This window comes from Falco naumanni, chromosome Z (genome assembly GCF_017639655.2).
Source record: "Falco naumanni isolate bFalNau1 chromosome Z, bFalNau1.pat, whole genome shotgun sequence".
NCBI lineage: Eukaryota > Metazoa > Chordata > Aves > Falconiformes > Falconidae > Falco > Falco naumanni.
Window position 1 is genome coordinate 70,020,344 of NC_054080.1, and position 18,288 is coordinate 70,038,631.

The following is an 18,288-nucleotide window of genomic DNA, read 5'->3' on the forward strand; positions in this document are numbered from 1 at the left end:
ACCAGAAATACTGAAAAATCATGAAGTAAGACTGTTCAGGGTAGTGGAGAAGTTCATGGTCTTGGTACATATGAAGGTTTGTTAAGAGCTTTAAGCATGTACTGCAATAAGGAAAAATTAGTTTTAATTCTGGCCTACTGAGTAAGGGAGACAGGATAATCTTTGCCTTAAATACTTAACAATCTTTCCTACTTGTCTTAAATCTTCCAGGAATCTAATACAAATTAGTGATGGTGTAATGAGACCTTCTGCAAGAGAGCAGAAGAAAGCGCATTTCGCACTGTCATAATTGCCATTTGCTGCTTCTCTGCCCGCTTCTGGCTGCTGATAGTTCTATGTATGATAGAGAGGGGTCTTGAAAGGTTGAAAGATGGTTTCACCTGAATTTCAGCATTTAGAAATTCCAAGTGCACTGTGTGAAAGTGTTTCTCATCTCCAAGTTTCTGAACAGTACCTTGCAGGTAAACAACCCTTTAAAAAGATTTATTTTCTTTGTGGCATGATGGTAAGCTAGCGAAGGCAGGGAAGCATGGAGAGCAAACTTTGGGGGAGAAGTGAAGCTGACTTCTTAAACTTATTTAGCACTGATTCCAAAAAGAAACATAATCTGGATTCGAATTCAAGTGCATGACCAAGCTTCAGAAACAGACCACATCAGAAAAAGTATGCACAGTAATAGTCACTCATTACAAATCACTTGTTTATTTATTATTTATTTTTAAATTTTAAATTTATATAAATTTATAAATTTAAATAAATATTAAATTTATTAATTTAACAAAATTGTTTATTATACATTATACATAGCTAATAATAGCTATATTTTATAGCTATTTTATATAGCTATTTTATATATTATTATACATAGTTAATTATACATAGCTTAAAAAGCAGTTTCAAACTGGGCTGCAAGAGGTACTGCTTTGCATATGCTTTGTTTTTGAATGAGAGCTACATATTAAGAAATGAAAACATTTTCTCAGTAGTTTGCCTTTTTAAAAAAAAAAAAAAGTGGTTTTGAGTGCTGGGTTCAAAGTGTAATTATAGCTCTACAGAAAGAAGCAAGACTGGTTTAGCTATGTTCTAGTATCACAAATTGCACATAGCTGTGATTATTATTTTTTTAAATAGAATAATCCATTATGGCATTAAGTGCCAATCTGGTTTGTAATAGAAATTTTAACTTCTCTGTGGGACAGTACTTCCTTGCCATGTTCAGTCTTTCCTTCCTGCTGCACAGAAATTCATTTATAGCTCAAGTTCGCAACTTTCTCTGAATGAATTATGTTCTAATGATCAAGTTTATGCCTGTGGATCCTAGCAGTTTATACTGGAACAGAAAATGACATTCCAGCCAAAAGCCTGGGAAGATCCTGCACTGTTTGTGAATTGCTGATTTGCCACCTGAGTTCAGCCTACGTGACCTACTTATATAGTTCCTACGCCAAGGGTTCCAACTGTAGCAGTGAGGTTAACAGAAAAAAAAAAACCACCACCAAAAAAACCCAAACAACAACAGTGCAAGATTCATAGGCCAAACATACACATTCAAACTTGCTTCAGGCAGGTACTATGCAGAATAATATTAAAAAGGGTATTGCAAGTAGACCCAGATTGATGCATGGGCTTGGCTGGATGCTGGCCTGCTTTCTGCCTTGCTGAGGAAGCAGCTGTAGGGAGCGGGGAGCTGTACTGAATGCATCTCCCCACGATGGCATGCTGACCTGAGAAACCCGTACATCCATAGGTGAAGGAGTGATTGTTGCGGCTGGATAAGACCATGGGGTGGCCTGCATAGCAAAGGATCTTGCATTACATGTAACCGCTTTAAGCAGGAATTGGTAATAAATTGACAGTTAACTGTAAACTGTCATCCACTTTAAACAGCTTTGATTAAACTGACCATATTGGGTATGCAGTGAGGGAGACTGTACATATCTTCCAAAAAGGCAACCAGGCATAATTTTTAAATTGGCCTTTCAGAAACCAGCCTTTCAGGCTGCTCAGCTGGGGCTTCTGCGACCAGGCCTCAGTACGCCGTATCCGTCAGACCTCCTGCCCTACAGACCCTACAGACGCACGAATGTAAAGCAGCAGTCACAGAACTATCCGCCATCTGTCCCGAGGACGCGCTGCAGAGCTTATCCCTCGTTCCGTCCCCTCAGCCCCCTCGTTCCAGCGATGCCCCTGTGGGGAGGCGGCGCGGGACGGACCCCGGGGCACGGCCGCGGCCGCGGGGGGAGAGGCTCCGGACCGCCGCACTCCTGAGGGAACGGTTACACTCAGCGGGGTTTTTTCTACAGTCTAGGTCTTGGTACGGCTTGTTTTCTTTTCTGGAGCGGCAAGACAAGACCTCGCTGCTTCCAGGGGATAAAAACTACAAAAAACCCCAAAAGCTAAAGTACAAAGCCGGGGCGCGCACGCCCACCTGCTCGTCCCAGCAAGGCTCCCTCAGCCCCGCCCCACCTGCGGTCCGTTCCCTGCGGCCGCAGGCGCTGCCGGGAAGGGTGGGGCAGAGAGCGCGGGCCCCGCCCCCCAGGCGCCTCGCCCCCCCAGGCTTCCCGCCTTGCGCCGCTGCCGACGGCCGGTTCCGCGCCGTGCCGGCCGGCCCCGCGGGGACATGGAGCCGGAAAGCCTGATGGTGCTGTACGGGGACGACTCGACGGAGGTGCACTACGCAGGGGGGTCCCGCTTGCTACTGTCTCCTTGCGGCGGCGAGTACCTCTACGAAGCGGCGCTCCCCGCCGCTGCCCACCCCCTCCAGCCGGCGGAGACCACCCGCCAGCGGGTCGCCTTCGTCGTCAGCGCCCACAGGGTACGTGGCGGGCGGGCGCTGTCACAGGCCGTTTGGGGAGGGGAGGGAGTCCCGTGTGTGCCTCTGCGGGTTCTGGGAAGCGGCCGTGAGCGGAGCGCCTGGGCTTCCGCCCGGGGGGCAACCGGGCACCGCTGGGGCTGTGCCGCACCCGCCGCCGGCCTGTCAGGGCCACCGGGACCGGGGTGGCTGCTCCTCTGTCAAACCGGGGAGGAGGCGTTCTCACCCTCAGTCCAGTATAGAAGAGGATGAAATCAGCTTCTCATTCTAAAGTTTGATTTTGTTCTTCCCACTTCAATAGGAACGACTTCTGCGAGCTCTAGATTTCCGGAACAAGTTTTCTCCTCGCCCGTACTTACCTTCCCGTGTTATACCTCCAGAAAGAAAAAAGGTGAGAGTTACACATGTAACGCTCTTGTGAAACAAGCTTCGCCAGTGGTCTGGCAGAGCGGCTTTGCTTGACCATACGTGCATGTGCCTGGGTACAGGCCTGGCAGATGGGCAGAGGTACAGCTTGGCTAATGCAGCTTTTTATGCATATCCTTCATAGCCAAACACTAAAGGGTTTGTTTGCTTCTAATAAGACTAAAACCCAGGATTTTCTACGTATGTTAGAATAAGCTGTTTTACATACTGACACATTTCTGCACCTGAAACCTTTCAGGGAAGGCTTGGTGAAGTAGGACGGTGTTTTCTGAGAGGCTGTGGGGTTCAGAATCCCATTGTTTCCCCGCTTGAAGTACCCATGTGAGCCTGTTGCAGGGGCCTGCTGGAGGGCTGAGGCAGTGTCACACTGGGAGTGACTGCTCCAGGTCAGACTGAAGGTCCATCCAGAGACCCCGTTTACTATTCCTAGGAGCTTTACACCTCATGAGTGTGTGCATACTGTTGTGGGAGTCTAAAGACAACTGATAAATCAGGGGAGTTTGAAAACTTTTAGACTTAACGCTTTATTAGTAACACACTTCATGCTAATGTTTAGTTGCTGAAAACTGTCAGTCAGTATCGCTGCCTACTTAACAGCAGTCAGTCCTTAACAGTCATACAGTACATTCACTGCAAGGCACGACAGCACGGTACAATGCTCTGTCATTGACACTAGTGGGTAGCCTTCCACCCTCCCCACACCAGGATCTTGCTCTTCTGGAAGATGGCTGGGTTTCTAGAGAGTTTCTAACTTAGAGCTTGCACTGTGACTGCCTGCTTCAGGATGTTCAGGGATAACTTTCCCAGGCCACAGCAAAGTGCCTTACCCTGTTGCTTGACTTTTTCTTTTGGCTTCGCTTACCCCTACCCTGCCCCATCTTGGTTTCTCAGCTGCTGCTTTTCTTAAAGCAAAAGCAGTCTTCTGGCTCTTGAGATTGGACTTCCTCAGTAATTTGCTATCTGTTCATTGGTTTGTGGCCTCTTATATAATATATATTATATAAAATACAGTGCCTGTATTTTCAAGGCCTTTTTACGATTTCCCACACTTCAGCATTTATCCAGCTCCATTTCACTCACCATGTTCTTATTACAAGTCAGTATTGAGCCTAACAGGCTAGCTTGGGGCCTTGTATGGTTAGCGTAAGACACAGTGTCCTGGTTTTCACTGGGATAGAGTTAATTTTCTTCTTAGTAGCTGGTGCAGTGCTGGTTTTTGGCTTTGGTGTGAGGACAATGTTGATAGCACACTGGTGTCTTTGGTTGCTGCTGGGTGGTGGTTTATACTAAGCCAAGGACTTCTCAGTTCCTCAGGCCCTGCCAGCGAGAGGGCTGGAGGGGCACAAGAAATGGGAAGGGGGCACAGCCATGTCAGCCGACCCCAAGTGGCCAAAGGGGTGTTCCATACCATGGGACGTCATGCTGGGTATATAACCTGGGGGGGGGTTGGCCAGGGCCAGCTGATCGTAGCTCGGGGACTGGCTGGGCATCAGTCAGCAGGTGGTGATCAGTGCTATTGTGCATCCATTGTTTTCTTTCCTCCCTTCCCTTTGGATTTCATTCCTCTCCCCCTCTCCTTCCTTTTCATTATAACTATTATTATTATTATTGCTCTCTTACTTTATCTCAATTATTGAACTGTTTTTATCTCAACCCTCAAGTGTTACATTCCTCTCTGATTCTCCTCCCCACCCCTCTGGGTGAGGGCTGAGTGAGCGAGTGGCTGAGTGATGCTTGGTTGCCGGCTGGGGTTAAACCCCGACAGTCCTTTTTGGTGCCCGAACAGGCAATGAAGGGTTGAGATAGCGACAGGTCCAACTAGAGCGTGTTAGAAGGAAATTAGTTTTGGTATTCGTTTTGTTGCATTGATAATCATTGGCCACGGTGCTGATTCTTTTGCTCTTGAAGTTGCTGCCCATGGTCTCAGGGTTGCATTGTTTAATTTACTTACAGTATGTGTTCCCTGTTGTGCTGTTTGTTTTCCTTGGGACCTGGGCTAACGTTATCATGTGTTGTACTATGTAGTACTGGTTTATGATATGATGGACTTGCTGGTTGTAAAACTAACTTGGTCTGTGTACTCAAGTGTTGTAGTTGCTCCTAGGCATTGGGTGGCATAAGTGAGCAGAACTGCTCCACACTACATCTGCTTTACACCACTTGCTGTCCTAGTGGAGAATCCTACGACCAGGATGAGAGGGACCCTGCCTCCAGCCAGGTGGATGTCAGGGATAACTGGGCTTACTGGACCGTGTGGATCCGATGGCCTGGCACATCAGACCCACAGGAATGTAAAGCTCTAGTAGATACTGGTGCACAGTGAACTCTAATGCCATCAAACTTTGAAGGGGCAGAACCCGTCAGTGTTTCTGGAGTGACAGGGAGATCTCAACAGCTCAGCTGTGTTGGAGGCTGAAATAAGCCTGACTGGCAACGAGTGGCAAGAACATCCCCTTGTGACTGGCCCAGAGGCTCTGCGTGTCCCTGGCACAGACTGGTTTAGCAGAGGGTATTTCAAGGAGCCGAAAGGGTGTTGGTGGGCTTTTGGTACAGCTGCCTTGGAAAGGGAGGAATGTAAGCAGCGTCCGCTTCGCCCGGCCTTTCACAAGGCCCGTCTGTGGTGGGGTTACTGAAGGTCGAAGAACAGCAGGTGCCGATCGCTGCTACGACGGCGCACCGGTGGCAATAGCGCACCAGCCGAGACTCCCTGATTCCCATCCATAAGCTGATTTGCCAGCTGGAGAGCCATGGAGCGGTCAGCAGGACCCGTTCACCCTTTAATAGCCCATATGGCCAGTGCGAAAGCCTAATGGGGAGTGGAGACCAGCAGTGGACTATTGTGGCCTGAATGAAGTCACACTGCTGTTGAGTGCTGCTGTACCAGACATGCTAGAACTTCAGTATGAACTGGAATCAAGGGCAGCCAAGTGGTATGCAGTCTGTTACTAGCAGTGACAATACTTTTACTGGGCCCACTGGGTACCAAAATGCTTCTACAGTGCTGTATTACTTTGCCTATGATTGAATTCAAAATAACCTGGCACTACAGTTTACTTAGGGTCTGCTTTGGTCAGACTAACAACAGATCATCATCCACATGTGGATGATGTCTCTAAACAGGTTGACAAGGGGGATCTTGTTAGTGGTGTGGCCTGCTCAAAAGTGCAAATAGCATTCAAAACGCAGGTTAACCATGAATATATTCAGTGCTATAGTTGTATCTCCTGTTTGTTCTTGTTCCTTTCCTAGAATTTTCAAACATTTGATACACTATTTAAACTGCTGCTGAACATAGAGTATATTTGCATGGGTCTGTCAACATAACACCAAGATCTTATTCCTGGCTGGTGGTCAGCTCCAAGCCCATCCTTTTATATGTAAAGTTAAGATTGCTTTTCCCCGTTTATATCCCATTAAATTTCTCTGCAGCCTTTTGTCTAGTCACTTGATTATTTTTTTTAGGTACCCTTTGCAATTTTATATGGTAAATTTTCATCTTTAGTGCCCTATATACCTTCAGCAGACTTTCCCACGTTACTAATACACTAGCTCTGTCACGTTTCATTTTTATTGGACTCCAGGCTTTTCCAGTGCTGGGCCAAAGTATGATCAGGGCTGAAACATATCTGATTAAGCTCAGTCAAATGAGACAAAGCTGATTAAATTGAGATAAAATTATGAGGAGTGTGGATATTTGTTTGCTAAGGTTTTTAACATCTTATTTGGGAGTATTTGCATTTCTCTGTTTATTTGGAATCTAGTGCTTTAATTGGAGCCTTCAACTGGAAGCAGACTAAGAATATCTTCTGTGTGGAGATCAAGTATAATGACAATACCTCATTATAGGGGAGAACTTTTGCATCTTGCTAGAAAGGGATTCTATCTTAACAGAATGTTTCTAATTTCAGAAGGTGATTAGTTTATTTTTTAAACTATATCTTGTCTGTGGGAAAAACTTTAATCTGGGGTTTGAGGTAGATGCAGTGCTTGTTTGGAGTAACTGGTTGAGAATCATGTGCTTCATTTTTGAAGTAGTAGTAACACAAGGGCCTACGCCATGAAAAAGATTTTTGTTTGTTTTGAACGAAAGTGCTAATTGAAGCAGCAATCTGTACTTTAATATCACAGCAGTGCGATGAGGGTATTCTTTTGAGACTTTCCAAATGTTGTATTGAAAAGTCTAAAATCTTTATTATATGTTAAATTCTTCTTCAGAAATAATGTTTTATCTATATCCTAGCAATAGCTGTGTAACTTAATCTGTGGTGCTGCAGGATTAAGTAAGATTGCCCACCTAGATGCAAAAAATTTTCAATAAATTTCCATTGTGGTAATGTTATGGAGGGGTTAAGGTTTAAAGAATGTAGAAGTAGTCGTGCATCCTAGGTTTGAACAGTTAGTGTTACACTTGTAAGCAATAAATTCGGGTTCTAACAAAGAAGTAGCCCTGGAGGATGAAGGAAAACTGGCCCAAGGCCCGCAATTCCAGTCCAAGAAAGAGGCCAAAATGACCTGGTTTAAGACTATACATGAGGACTGCAAAGGAGAACTCTGGCCAGCTGAATAGAGGAGTGGGCAGATTTGCAGACCCTCAAGACCAGTGAAGACCCCTGCTCTGGACAAGTGAGGGGAAGTGTGAATATTATAATTAGCTTTGGGTAATCTCATGAATATTTGTGTCTTTTCCAGGAAGGTTGTTGAACACGTATACACGTATGGCATAAAAAGAGGTACCTGAGAGAAGGAAGCCATGCACATTAGGTGGAGCAATCCCCTGTGCATCCAGCACTGCAGTAAAGAACACCTGTATCTTAATGCTACATGGGTGTTAAGGAGTTTTCTTATTCTTGATTTTGGTTACAATAAGAACACATAAATATATGTTTACATATCATTTTACAGGCTTATTTTATTTTTATAAATAAAGGGAAGGCTTCAGAGCACATGGGGGTTTAATGTACACAAATTTAATGTGGGCTTTCCGTGAAGTCTACTGATAACTGATCTGATCAAGATGATTTAGGCTTTTTCCTAAGTGTTTTTTAAGAAGCAGTTGGAAACAGAAATATCTACTGTCTGTGGGGAGTTGTGCCTGGGTAATTGGCTGTCTAGTTTATGAATGCATATTAAATTAAAGCATTATTGCTAGATGGAAGTCTGTTAGAACAGGAGGAAGCAGATACGAAGGTTAGATATTTTGCTTCCTCTTGAATTCCTGTATGCAGATAAATACAGAGTAAAGTTTCTTGTGTACATCACCTTGGAGAAGGACTGAATTAATTTAAATGTAAAACCTTCATTGTAATTTCTGGGAAGCAGGTCATTTTTATCTTGCTGCACATTCCAATCCTTTTTCTTTTATTAGATTCTTTTCAGTGATATCTTAGAAGTCAGATGGCCTGACCCTGCTACAGCCAATTTGTCAACATGTGTAGACAATGGCAGTGTGAAGATCTCGTCAGTAGATGGTTATGCTCACCTTTACCTGCCAGAACTGCAGCAAGAATTTACAGTGGAGTTCTTATGCAAAGTCAGCCAGTCATCTGCAGCATCCTTACACTCCTTTCAGAAGAACAGCAACTATCGAACTGGAGATCAGTATGGAAAATCAAGGAAAAATCCTGTTGCAGAAATGTCATCGCAACAAACACAAACAGAGAGTAAGAATGAACATGGTGGTTCTGAAGGTAAATACAGAGAACCAACCAAACCAAAGGATCAAAAAGACAGAGATGGAGTCCCTTTGTCCAACACAAATTGCTCTTCTGAATACACATGGGTTACACAGCATTGGTCTGTTTCCTCGTACCCGGAAGAATGGAAGTACCCTTTGTCATTGGCGCTCCTGTGCTATAACTTAAATACTCTTAAGAATGTAGCGAAGACATGTGAGAAAAACAACCATACATCTATAGAAGGTGATGTTTTAATAGACCCTGAAACACATGGAACAGTTGCTTGTTTGCCTACTGCTTTGCCACTTAGCTGCAAAGCCCCACACCTACACAGGTAATATATACACTATTTACTTTGTAGTTGTTAACATATGTTTTACAAGTCTGCAGTTTGGAAATTCAGCCTTTAGCAAAATAACTGAATTCTAGCTATAAAAAAAACCAAAAAACACTATCAATTTTTTTTTAAGAACTTTGTGAAACACGAAATTTGTCAAACCAACATTCTGGATCCTACTGTAGTGTATATATAGTAATTAGTCCAGAGAAAAATAAATGTTATTTTCTGACATGCTGTATAAATATGTAAATAAAAAAAAAGAATACTGGAAAAAGAACATAGGTTTTGGGTTGGTTTGGCTTTTTGTCATTTTTGACAAGATAATACTTCTGAATTGGGCCAGTGGCATACGTTCTTGGTCAGCACCACTAAAAATAATCAAACCTTTGCAGGTCTGAGAAAACTAATTTGGTAACTAATGGGAGTAACTCAGGGATCAGAGGACTCTAAAAATATGTGGCCTCTTTTCCTTTGGATAGGTGTGCACGCATCTGTTCTTGGTCCAGAAATGATTACCAGCACTCAACCCCCAGCCCCCACAACCTTTGGACCTACTGAAGCTTTTATTGTATTTTACAGGTGGACTTTCTGTGATTTCTTTCGGAATGAAGGTACTGAAGAGTATTCATGCCCTCAGCTAATTCAAATTGTATGGTGCCAGGGTGTTTTGTACAGGTAAGTAGGAGATCATGCGTTTCATCTTCAGAAGACTCTGTTTGTATAGGAATTAAGCTTTAGGATGAATTGTCTTACTTTGTCCCTTTCTCACTCTTGAAAAATTGTACACAATCATCAGGTAAGAGTTAGACTGCAGTTTGTTCACTGGACTTCTGATTTTCTAGTGCAGTATATTTCAGGTCTGAAAGTGGGTATGTCTGAAACAATCTGAAATCACGTTTAAGGCTTTTAAAGAAGTGATCTGATTATCTGATTTCTTAAATGGTTACTGGACAGCTGGAACTCCTGCAGACTTCACTGACAGTTATGGTGCTTTGTTTCTTTGCAAATTACATTGATCCTTTTGATGATGAAGATTTCATGCTTTAGAAATGTTTGTCTTGGTGACCTACATAATTCACATGTTGCAGGCAGCTAAACTGTGGGTTTTCCTGGCGAATCACCTTGTCCATATGATTTAAAAAACCCCACTTTTTTAAAAAAACTGCCCTTTCAATTCTGTTATACAGACTTTGAAAATGCTACAGTTGCTATCAGCATCTAAAAGTCTTTCATAAAAGCATAATCTTTTTAAAGCTTTACTCTTTCTGCCCAGTGTTGTTAATTTTTCTCAGTGTAATTCCTAAATTTTCCTCTCACGTGAACAAAATGTTTAGCAGCTACTTCAGTACTATACCTCATTTCTTTGAGAGTATGGTGAGAAGCCATACTTAGTCTTGTTAGTCTCATTTCCAAAGTCCAGGCATGTAACCACAGAATTACAGAATTGTGTCATTAAATGTGTTTTAGGTTCCAAGATACCATATGATCACAAGTAAGATACTGATCTTAGTGAAATACACGCAACTGCAGTAGAGACAAAACCTTCAGGCTGTTCAGGAATCGTTCAGTCTGTCAGTTCTCTGTATACACTAGGTACAGCTCATCCACTAAGCAGATTGGATTTTTCTTTTTAGAGTGATTATATTTTGTGGTCAGTGGAAAGAGCAGTTCTTGTGAGATGTTTACCTAACACAAAAAAGCTTTCCTGAGCTTGTTTAACTCCCGCTCCTTGTTGCGGCACTCTCCAAACTAGCGGGCTGCAACAAGGTCTTTTACCATCACATACCAGCATACTCTTCATGCCAGTCCCTCTGCTGCCTTCTCCTTGTCTGTCCTCCCCCAGGGCGTGTGTTCTCTCTTCTCTCTGCTTCTTCCTTGTCTCTTCCTTGGCTGCCCAGCCCCTTAACAGAACCAGCCACAGCTGCACCTTGTCTACATCAGCCAGCCCACAGTTGTATATTATCAATGGTAATTAACCCAGCTTCATTCCTCTACAGCTCCTCATGCATACATGCAAAGAGCCTGGTAATACTAATCCTAATCCTCTCTGTTAAAAGATATTGTACACTCTGCTGTTTGTGAAGCAGTAAAAAGTTTTTTATGTGAGTTCTGTTGAAGATGTGTTTCCGCTTAGTGCTTCCTTCAGGTGTACTAACCTGCTACACATCTTAGTGACACAGCATTTTTAATACTTGTTAAAAATTTTGTTATTTCTCTTAGATTTATCCATGGTAGGAAAAACATCACAGAAATTTACCCTGGTGATGACTCAGTTTTCAGGTCAGAGGGAGCATTTTTGGGAAACTATTTCACACATTATGCAATCCAGAAAGGAACAAAAAAGGTATAAAACTATTTTAAAATATGTTCTGTATTCCGTCAAGTTAGCAGTTTTCTTAGCTTTAAGACAATTTGGCTGTGCAGTCTGTAGTGAAGTCCCTACATTGGTAATTACTGTAATGACTGAATCCAGCAATCAAATCATACAAAAAATGAGATTATTCCTGCTGTCTCGGAATAGATTTCTGTAAATTGTAGACACAATAAGAGAAATTTTACTCATTGTAACATTTGTTTCTCAAGCTCAACTGTACTGCAGTAAGATTCTACAATAACATTTCTCACTAACTTGAAGATAAGTTTAATTCTTTTTAATTAATCTAAGTTTAATTATTTTAACTAATATATTGATTAGAGTTTAACCTTTATGTACTTGGAAGTATTTACTTTGTCACTATATGGAGACTTTGCCACAGACCAGCTGTTCAGTGCTGGAGAAATGGTTTTGCCTCTCTCTGTCTATTAAGTTTCCCCTGAGTAGAGGTCCTGTCAAGTGATTATGCAGTGCTTTGTATTTTTATAGCAGAATTAAGGGTCAACTTTGTACCCTTCAAACCTAGCCTTAAACTTGTGGTCAAATGTAGTTACTCGGCAATGAACTAGTCTGCTCTCTGATAAGAGAACTTTTCGGTCCATACAAAGCACATGGAAGCTGTTTCTTCTCACACAAGTAGGCTTAAAGAATACAACTGCATTGTTTGACTTTTCAAGGAGATACTTGTCTGTGTTGTGGGACAAATTTAGATGTGATTATAGTTGCTTTCTGGGAGGTCAGAAATCTAGTATCTTGCAAGCTCTTAATACTGTTTTCATGCTACAGTAACTAACTCACTCATCTCTCTGCTCCTTACTGCAGAAAGAAGAAAAGATGTATTCAATAAAGAGTCTACCTCCTGATGTACCTGGAAATCTGTACTCTATATCCTCTATTATTACTCAAGCAATCAAGTAACTTTACTGTTTTTTCTTTTGTTACATTAATTCCTCTGACTATGAAAGGACAGTAGTTAAAATTACACATAATACTTACGATGACATTAAGTGTAAAAATCAATTTGTATTAGCACTGAGGATGCGTATAAACTTACAGAACAAAGGTTGCAACTGTTTAGAAGACATAGTGAGTGTGAAATACTTAGTATTTTGTTTGGTTTTTTTCTCCTCAGAATACTTCAGTACTGCTACAAGACTAAACTATCATTAACTCATAATTATTATCTCTGCTGCTGGAAAATGGTATGTAGTGGAAGATTTATAAATCTTTCAGTGTTATGATTATACAGGCTATAGGGAATAGGACCTAATCTCTAGAGGGAAGAATGGTGCATGTATCCTCAAAGACCAGAAGGTAGACATTTGGGAACCAAAAGCATGCAGTGTAAAGGTGTATTTGTGAAGGCAACTGCATGATAGAGAGCTGGCTGTGGTCTGGGAAAACAAGAGAATTGAAAATTTGGGATACAAACAGTTGTAGAGATGTCATGGTTTAACCCCAGCCAGCAACTAAGTACCATGCAGCTGCTTGCTTGCTCCCCACCCCCCCAACAGGATGGGAAAGAGAATTGGGGAAAAAGGTAAAACTTGTGAATAGAGAGAAGAACAATTTAATAATTGAAATGAAATAAAATAATAGTAATAACAGTAGTAATGGAGAGAAAGGAATAAAATCCAAAAGAAAAAAAAAAAAAGCCAAAAAACCCCACACTATACAGTTGCTCGCCACCTGCTGACCAGTGCCCAGCCAGTCCCCAGGCCGCAAGCTGCAGGCCCTGGGCAACACCTCAGTTTATATACCAAGCATGATGTCCTATGGTATGGTATATCCCTTTGGCTAGTTCAGGTCAGCTGTCCCGGCTGTGTCCCCTCCCACTTTCTTGTGCCCCTTCTTGCTGGCAGGGCCTGAGAAACTGAGAAGGCTTGACTTGGTATAAATATTATTTAGCAATAACTAAAAACATCTGTATGTTACCAATATTATTATCACACTAATGCCAAAACACAGCACTGTACCAGCTACTGGTAAAAGGATTAACTGTATCCCAGCCAAAACCTGGTAAGTGACTTTTCCTCAGGTTTTTAATGTATTTGTTTGATTCTAGGTACCTGAGACAGATGGAAGAGAAATGTTGCCGGTTTTGCTGTATGAAAACGTTATTCCCAGCATAGGAATACTTGTGGTGTACTCAGATCATAAAGTCCATGCTGCTTTTTGGGATGGGGTGACCTTGAATATGGTCTGGGATTTCAGCTCTTCCTGTAGTAGGATCCAGGTAACTCATGACTTTGAGGAATTACTATTCTTAAAAGTCCTCATGAAGAAGTGTTACTAAGAAACTAACAAGGAAATGAAACAAAAGTTTTGATGCCTGTAAAATAGAAACTGAAATCTGTCTGAGAGATTACAAACTCAAAACAGTCGGCTGCTGTTGCTTACTCTTGAGCTACTACAGTAGCCTAAATGAAAGTAGGAACTATCCACAAGCATCACCAGTAATTTACTGCAAACATTCTAACCAGAAATGAAGAGAAAAATATTTTAATGCATAACTGATGCCTAAAGAGGCAAATAAAACTTTATCCTTTCAAGAAGTCACTCACATTGATCAAAGGGAGTCTTTCTTATTGCAAATTACCTATAATTGAGTAGATGCATAGCAAAAAATCACTGAGAAAAGTAAGCTTGTGTATATGGTATTCTGTATGCATTTGTAAATCTACTTAATACAGGACTAAAAAGATAATGTTGATTTTTGCAAAATGGCACTACAGAGAAAATTATGTGAGTGTGGGACTCAAGGTTGTGGACTGCTGAGACTTTTGGCTTCTGTGTCTTTGCTCATTACCCTAAGGTGAGGAGACACAAAAAAGATGTTAGAGTCTGAGAACATCTCTATTACAAGCAATATAAATATGATAGTTAGTGTCAAAAGATACAGTGTAACTTCCTGATGTGAGCTAGCTAAAGTCTGTATATTCTGTTATTATAGAAGGAGGAAGAACTGAGAATTCTACAGGTTTGGAAATATTTCTATCCACTTTTAGAAATAATTTGTTCTTTAATAGTACAAAACAAGTGTTGGGGCCACGCTAGGTGTCCTTATTTTTTCCCCCTGCATTTGTCATAGCAGACTATATCAAATTCTGTCCTTAGCAAAACACAGACTTCAAGTGTTCAAAGTGGCATATTCGTAGATAATTAATTCTTAAATTGGTATGTTATACTTGCATTTTTTTTCTTCAGACTGCAGCAGAAAATAAATACTTTTTTTTTCTTCTAAGGTAAATGAAGATGTAGGCTGGTGTAAGTTAACTACTCCTGAAGGGGTACAGCAGCTAATACAAATAAGTCATCCTGGAATCTATGAAAGGTATAATCAATTTAAACAATTTAAAGTAAAACATGAAAGAACTATGTAAAAATCCTTTTATATGAAGAAATGGTATTTACTGCTGGGGGCAGTGGTGTTGTGGGGGTAACCAAACACGTAATGGTAAAAGCTTCATCGTACATCTGGCAGAGATTCAGGACCTGTATGACTCAGTACCACCGCATGCTGTCATTCCATTATAATTGTTACAGTAATGTCTTTTTAGAAAAATAACTAGAGCTGCAACTTGGCACTTATACTGGTGGATAAAGAAAAAAAAAATCTTTGTCCTATGTAGAGCTGATACATAGAACTGGATAGAACTTCATCCAATTTTTGCTTTGTTACAGTTACTGACCTCTGCCTCAGGTTATTTTCTCTAATCTGCTTGCTCTAGTTAGAGCCTCGTTATGGGAATCACCAGAAGCTTACTGTGCTGTATTTTAGCAAGCAGATAATTCAAAACCAAAAATAAACACTTGTACACTGTGCATTACAAATCATAAAGTTGTGTTATAACTTTCTATAACTGCACAGATTTAAATATGAAGGAGATCCTAGACAAAAAGTGGAATCAAAAATGGCAAGGAAACTTCTCTAAGATTCTAAGAATATATATATATAATGTATATATAAATAAAAAACACTGTATTTTTAATGATGGCTTTTTCTTTCAGATCCATTGTATGGATCTATTGCTTTAATGTTCAGGTTTTTGCTTGAATTAGAGTGCATTTCTCGCATAAATATCTTTTTGTGACTTTTCATGTTGACATAGGTACATCAGAACAGCAATAGAATGGTGCAGAAGTCTGAATGAAAGGAATGGGATTCCTGAATATACTGCACACTCTGTAACTGAAGAAAATTGGTATTCATCTTTATCCTAAATAATTGACTACAAATAATGTTGAAAATAGAACTCAAAAAGACTATAAACTGTGAATTTTATCAACTGCATTTCCTAAGGGTCAAAAATGAAAATAGTAAGTCCATTTATTTTGTGTAGTTTCATATTTTTCTTTCAGTGTTTTAAACATTAGGTAAGTTGAGTGTTGAGTTCTATTTAAAGCATGTTTCATTGTGCTTCTGCCTGCCTTACTTAAAAATGAGAATTATGGTAACATTAGTCCTCCTTTGGCAATGTCGCGGAGATGGTATCTTGCAAGGTGAAAAAGAGAAACTAGACTAAGAAATGCGTCTTTTAACAGAACAATAAATGACACTTGTATCTCTTGCTAACATATTTGTCCTTTTCAGTACGTGCTACTAACATCATATATATATATATTCTGGTTTTTTTAAATGTGTAAACTGAAATCAATTGCATTTTAACTTGTTACTCAAATTATAGCAGATTCAGTGGCTGATGAAATGAAAACTGTATTTATACATACAGACAGGCATAAAGCAAAGAGACTATTCCTAAAGCAGAGCCCAGATTTTTGGCAACAAAAATGATTGACAAATGGCAGCCATTGGCTAGTAGTATGAAAGGCAAAAATAAAGCATTTTTTCGTTTGCATTTTGCTTGTCTAATTTTGAGTATTGCTGGAAACAGGAAAACTAAAATCTGAAGTAGAAAATACATTTAAGAACTTTTTATGATACTAATTCATAATCTTTATTTCCTTGGACAGGTCTGCTGATGCTGAGCTTGAAAAAATACAGAGATTTACCTGTATCCTTTTGAAAGCTGTGAAGCTTTTTCACTTTTATGTTCTGTTGTTCATCTGTATATTTAAATCTGTATTTTAGATCATCAGAGGCTTTCGGTCCTGTTCTCACCTCCTTTTACTGTTGTACCCACTTCTTAAAATCACCTTTTAAAGCCCTTTTATGTTTTCTTATTTATAGTTTTTATCATTTATCTTGTCCAAACTCTGCATCACAGCACCAGAAACAAAAACAGGGACCAGAGTACAAAGCTAAAATAAAAACGAAAAAAAGGTAGCCCTTTAATGGGTATTGCATTAGTTTTGCTAACACTCATCTGCTGATCTGTTCTTGAAAGAGGGATGATGCAGCTGCCTTTGGGCCTGTTGTTGCAGTACAATACCTTTCTGTTTATCAGCTGCATCAGTATTGTTCCTTGGTGTTCAGCCAGCTCAAAAAAGTGTGCTGGGCCGCATGTGCTTAAATCCACTTTGTAACTGTCTTTAAGCCGGTGTTCAATTTTATTCGTATGAAAAGTGCATGCTGTTAAATTGTGCAGCATGACATCATTGTAACCCTTTTTAAAGTAATTTTTGGATAAATTGAAATCTTAGTTAAAGACTTAGTTTAACTTTACTTTTTTAAAAATTTATTTTAAAAATAAAAAAACCCCTTTTTTTTAGTTAGTTACCTATTAATGTTGTACACATTTTAAATAATACACACTTTCTTTTTTAGCTTTATGTAATTACCATGTTATGAAATGTGAGACTTTGTAATGCAGAATGATGACTAGAAGTATGAGGAAGTAATTTTTGGATTAGGAGGAAGAGTTTGGTATTTTTTTCTTAACAAAATAACACTAGTTTTATTGGATAATAGCAATGTTCTGGGAAGGACATCTGCTGCAAAACCCAATCCATCTGGTATTACTGTCAGAAAAACAGAAAATGGGAGTGAGCCACAAGAAATAAAAGAAGGGTGTGTCTTGGAGGCTTTGGAAAAAACTTCTAAAGTAATTCAGGATATTGAATCTCTGCTTGCAGCTGCTGGGAAGTGAAGCCTCATACTGAAGACCTGCGCTCCGTATCTTTGTAGGAGCTGTGCCAGCTGCATCTGAGGAGGCTTTGAGGTGCAATAGGAATGAAAGCTGCAGGCAGAGTCACCAAGTTGCCAGTATACCACAGCAAACCTGCAAAGTCCTATCAGTTGCCATTGTCATACCACAGCTGTGTGTTGTAGCTAGCCAGAAAGAACAGGTGAGGTAGGAAGAGCACAGCTGTATAAACACATCAGGGCTGGCCTAACAGTGCTGCTTTTAATATATGAATGGTCTCTTTTAATAGTTTCGATTTTATAGATTTTGCAAGCAACTTAATTGCTGAAGTGACTAGGGTAAGGATAAGCAGTTATAACTGTAAACATGTGCTTTTGTTCAGAAGCTTACATGAAGTAGGCCAATATTGGATAAAAAGTTTCCTAGACGCTTTCTACTCTACTGTTTTGTGGTAAATAAATACTTAGAAGTATCTTCAGCCCTTTCTCGTGTGTGGTCTGGCAATCGGAGGTGCACCGTATCTTTAGCTATAAAATACCAGCCTTATGTCGTCGGTTTCTGTGTCCGAGCTTTAGGTAACCTTGTTGTGAATACCCAAACCCTGCTTTTAATAT

General features: G+C 40.6%; 1 protein-coding gene across 1 annotated transcript; it reads left to right on the forward strand.

Moving 5' to 3' along the window:
* Positions 1 to 2,536: 2,536 nt before the first annotated feature.
* On the forward strand, positions 2,537 to 18,152 carry CZH5orf34 (chromosome Z C5orf34 homolog). The gene is made up of 12 exons (XM_040580878.1): positions 2,537 to 2,815; positions 3,114 to 3,203; positions 8,604 to 9,247; positions 9,833 to 9,928; positions 11,474 to 11,597; positions 12,450 to 12,541; positions 12,760 to 12,829; positions 13,693 to 13,863; positions 14,873 to 14,961; positions 15,740 to 15,832; positions 16,602 to 16,642; positions 17,484 to 18,152. The coding sequence occupies exons 1-12, from the start codon at positions 2,621 to 2,623 to the stop codon at positions 17,675 to 17,677; spliced, it is 1,899 nt and encodes a 632-aa protein (XP_040436812.1). The 5' UTR covers positions 2,537 to 2,620; the 3' UTR covers positions 17,678 to 18,152.
* Positions 18,153 to 18,288: the final 136 nt, after the last annotated feature.

What these genes read in the sequence shown, in the direction of transcription:
- CZH5orf34 (XM_040580878.1), top strand. Translation starts at nt 2,621, where the DNA reads ATGGAGCCGGAAAGCCTGATGGTGCTGTACGGGGACGACTCGACGGAG. An exon ending in TGCCAGGGTGTTTTGTACAG is followed by an intron (nt 9,929 to 11,473) that starts GTAAGTAGGAGA and finishes TATTTCTCTTAG; the next exon opens with ATTTATCCATGGTAGGAAAA. An exon ending in CTTCCTGTAGTAGGATCCAG is followed by an intron (nt 13,864 to 14,872) that starts GTAACTCATGAC and finishes TTTTCTTCTAAG; the next exon opens with GTAAATGAAGATGTAGGCTG.